This window comes from Myotis lucifugus, unplaced genomic scaffold, assembly GCF_000147115.1.
Source record: "Myotis lucifugus unplaced genomic scaffold, Myoluc2.0 scaffold_800, whole genome shotgun sequence".
NCBI classification, from domain to species: Eukaryota; Metazoa; Chordata; class Mammalia; order Chiroptera; family Vespertilionidae; genus Myotis; species Myotis lucifugus.
This window is the reverse complement of record NW_005871848.1, coordinates 159246-162735: the sequence shown is the minus strand read 5'-3', so window position 1 is coordinate 162735 and position 3490 is coordinate 159246. Positions and strand designations below refer to the sequence as shown.

Here is a 3490-nt window from a genome sequence, read left to right as displayed (position 1 = left end):
ACGACCTGATCCCTGTTCGTCTGCGTATTAAGTGAGGTGAATTTTCAGCCTCCGGATAGCATCACTGAGATCTCATCTTTTATTGGCCCTAAAAAGACTAAGTATTTCTATAAATTAAGCCGAATTCTGTGGTCTGGAAAAATATTTAAATTAAAACAGGTTGACATTTGATTCAGGTCTCATGTCCACAGTCGGCGCCCTCCTGCCACCGTCTCGGGCTCCTAAATGTCCAGGACTGTCGCCCAGCAGTCAGCAGCCCAGCGGCTCAAAGAGGAGAGAGCACGAAGGATGCACTGCAGGCAGCCCGAGCAAAGCAGCTGCAGGCGCCACCCGGTGGGGCCCGGAGCTGGGCTGCACACTGAAGGCTGCACGTGGTCCCAGGCCTCCGTGTCCACTGGTCCCTCTCCAGCATGGGCGTTGGGCCGCAGGGCCACGGGAAGCTGCCCGAACGTGTGCTCTGTGGGCTCAGGCGCTCCTGAGGGTACTCCTGGCATCGGCACGAATCCTGGCAAGAGGCCGGCACCGGGCTGCACTGGGCTCTCTTCCCAGGGGCTCTGGGCCTCAGCTAAGAGTGCTCGGTATCGCAGGAGCACCGAGGGCAGCTGCCAACAAGGACTGGAGAGCAGTGGCTGGTGGTCATCGCCGTGGTGGCTTGAGGACTGTGCCAGCGGCACGAGGACAGGAGGTAGCTGGTCTGGGGAGATCGGGGACCGCAGAGGATGGCGCTCTGGAACCGGGTCTGCGGAATCCCAAGCCTGCCTCAGCGCGTCGTGGTCCAGGAGAAAGTGCGGCTCCATCGCAGAGACCTTGGGCCAGGAGGACATGAGCCTGGAGCTGATGCAGAGGCAAAGCCTTGGGTGCTGCCTGCAGCCTGGATATTTATGCTCTCCTGGGGGAGCGGGGGGCGGGTACCAGCTTCTTTCGCGCCTAAATCACTTAATGTGTTCGAACCCTAAATTTTAACTAAACACTCCAGGGAGTCATTCATACCCATTTACCCCCCCCCCTCCCCTCCTACACCCCCCACCCTCCCTCCCCCACCCCCCCCCCCCAGGTGCACGGACACCCAGGGGCAGATCGGCCTGTGGGCTCCCCCGGCCATGCAAAGTAAAAAATTGCTTTAATCGAGACATCAACATAATTACGTCACTTAATCGTGTTGAAGCCGAAACCGATCGTGTAATCGAGTTGGAGCCCTATATTTCGGCGAAACACTCTAGGAAGTCATTCAATACCCAGTTAGCCCCGCCCATCCCCGCCCCCGGTGCACGGACACCCGGCGGCAGATCAGCTTCGGGCTCCCGGTCTGTGCAAAGTAAAACATTGCTTTACTCGAGACATCGACATAATTACGTCACTTAATCGTGTTCGAGCCTGAACCGATCCAGTAATCGTGTTTGAGCCCTATATTTCGGCTAAACACTCCAGCAAGCGAGTCATTCAATACCCAGTGAGCACCTCCCCTCCCCGCCCCCTTCTAAACATTGGTTTACCGAAGACACCGATGTATTTGCGTTACCCAGTCCCCTGTCTCCAGGAAATCCTCGTCCTGACAGCCAACCGCTGCAAAGGGCAAGTTACTTCCTCTGTCCTCTTCACAAGCTGCCCTTAAACCCAGCCTCTGAGCTGCATACCGGTTGTCAGATTGTCTTCCTAGGAAGGAAGGGCTCCGAATTTTCTCCCAACAGTTGTGGCCAAGAAGCGGGGTGGGGACTAGAGGCCTGGTGACCCACCCCCAGGCAGGTGAGTAGCGGGTGCTGGTACCCCTGAGCCCACTGCCCTCTCTGCCTCCCCCAGGCCTTGGAGTTCCAGGGTAAAGCTCAGCTCTGAGCTCCACTCCCTTAGTGTGGAGCTCTCTGATCCTGAGCCATCTCTGTTGAAGCTTGTTAACCCTTTGCACTCCGAACCATTCTGGACATTGGCTACCAGCTACTCGACGCTACTTTGCGGCGGAAACGTGCATTTACAGACCCTCGTATTATTTAGTATAATTTTGGAACCAAGTAACGTATTATAATGATATTGGACTTATATGAATTGGGTGACATCGAGGAATGTATATTTGCAAAAAAAACAATATTTTATTGTTTATAATTTTGTACAGTATGATAAGTTTTGTAACACTCCCCAATATGCATTGCAGGCTGATTAGTGCATGTTTGACAGTAATAAGTGGTTTGACGCCTGCCACCAGGTGTTTTCCTGTTAGAACACACAATGCAGTCCCGTTTTCTTTGTCCCACATCGGGAATATGTAGTTTATTGTTTAATCCGACACAAAACCCGCTGACATTTCTTGTATATATCTTAGTAATTGTGGGAAATTGATATAGGGTTAAGCCTCGGACTGGCCTGCTGGCAAAGTCACAAACAAGTCCTAGCTTAAAGGGCACAGTCCTCTTAGCATAATTAGGCTTGACCTTATGACACTCCCTAGATCTTATCTGGGAAAGCTAATGGGATGAGGAAGTGCAGGAAGTGTAACCATGCTCAAAACAAGTGAAACTCACAAGAACTGTGTAACTATGGTAATCACTACCTTGTTTACCTCTCACTATAAAAGCTTGGTGAGGCCTGAGCACAGTGGAAGTCCTTCTCCCTGAGTTGGACTTGCTCGCCTGGTCCCCCATATTCCCAAATTATCTTGTGTCTTTTCTATTTCATTTGTGTGCGGCTCCACTTCCAGACCTGAACCCTGAACCACGCAGGATGTGGAGGGAAACTCTTACGACAGTAATTTTACGATATTTTGATTTAATTTCTTGTGCCATTTCAAGATAAAACTTCAGGGAAACATGCATGTCTCAAAAAGTTGCATTGAAATAACTCAATTCCCCGTAATCACTAATAAACTGCAATGTCCCCTGAGAGGGGACATCCGAGTGATATGCTAGAATTCCGATGTCCCCTGAGAGGGGACAGCGGAGTGCAAAGGTTTTAATAATTCATCCTGGTCTACTGAAACCAGGGAAACTCGTGAGTCCCTGTGTGTTGGAAGAGCCAGTGAGTAACAGGGTACCCCAGTTTAGATGTTTTAGGAAATCTAGAGGCGAAGGGGGGGTTTCCTCCTGGCCAACACAGGAACCAGGATCCTTTGCCTTTGGGGGAAATGGGTGAGCTTTTGGGTAGTTTGAAACTGTAGTGGCCACTTTGGGGAAACTTTAACTTACCTAAGATAGTCCACCTAGGGCTGCCCTTAAAAAGAAAGGAAGTTCCGGGAGAAAATAGAATGCATTGTTTGATTGGTATGAGAAAACTTCTAAAAGACAAAATAGCCCTAACCGGTTTTGCTCAGTGGATAGAGTGTTGGCCTGTGGAGTGAAGGGTCTCAGGTTTGATCCCTGTCAAGGGCATGTACCTTGGTTGCAGGGGCATCCTCAGTGGGGATGTGCAGGAGGCAGCTGATCAGTGTTTCTAACTCTCTATCCCTCTCCCTTCCTCTCTGTAAAATAAATCAATAAAATATATTTTAAAAAATATAAAAGAAAAA

General features: G+C 50.5%; 1 protein-coding gene across 1 annotated transcript; it reads right to left on the bottom strand.

Moving 5' to 3' along the window:
* Positions 1-221: 221 nt before the first annotated feature.
* On the bottom strand, positions 222-797 carry LOC102430084 (annexin-2 receptor-like). The gene has a single exon (XM_006106313.1). The coding sequence runs from the start codon at positions 795-797 to the stop codon at positions 222-224; it is 576 nt and encodes a 191-aa protein (XP_006106375.1).
* Between the last annotated feature and the right edge of the window lie 2693 nt (positions 798-3490).

Coding starts and splice junctions, on each gene's coding strand:
- LOC102430084 (XM_006106313.1), bottom strand. CDS start 797: ATGGAGCCGCACTTTCTCCTGGACCACGACGCGCTGAGGCAGGCTTGG.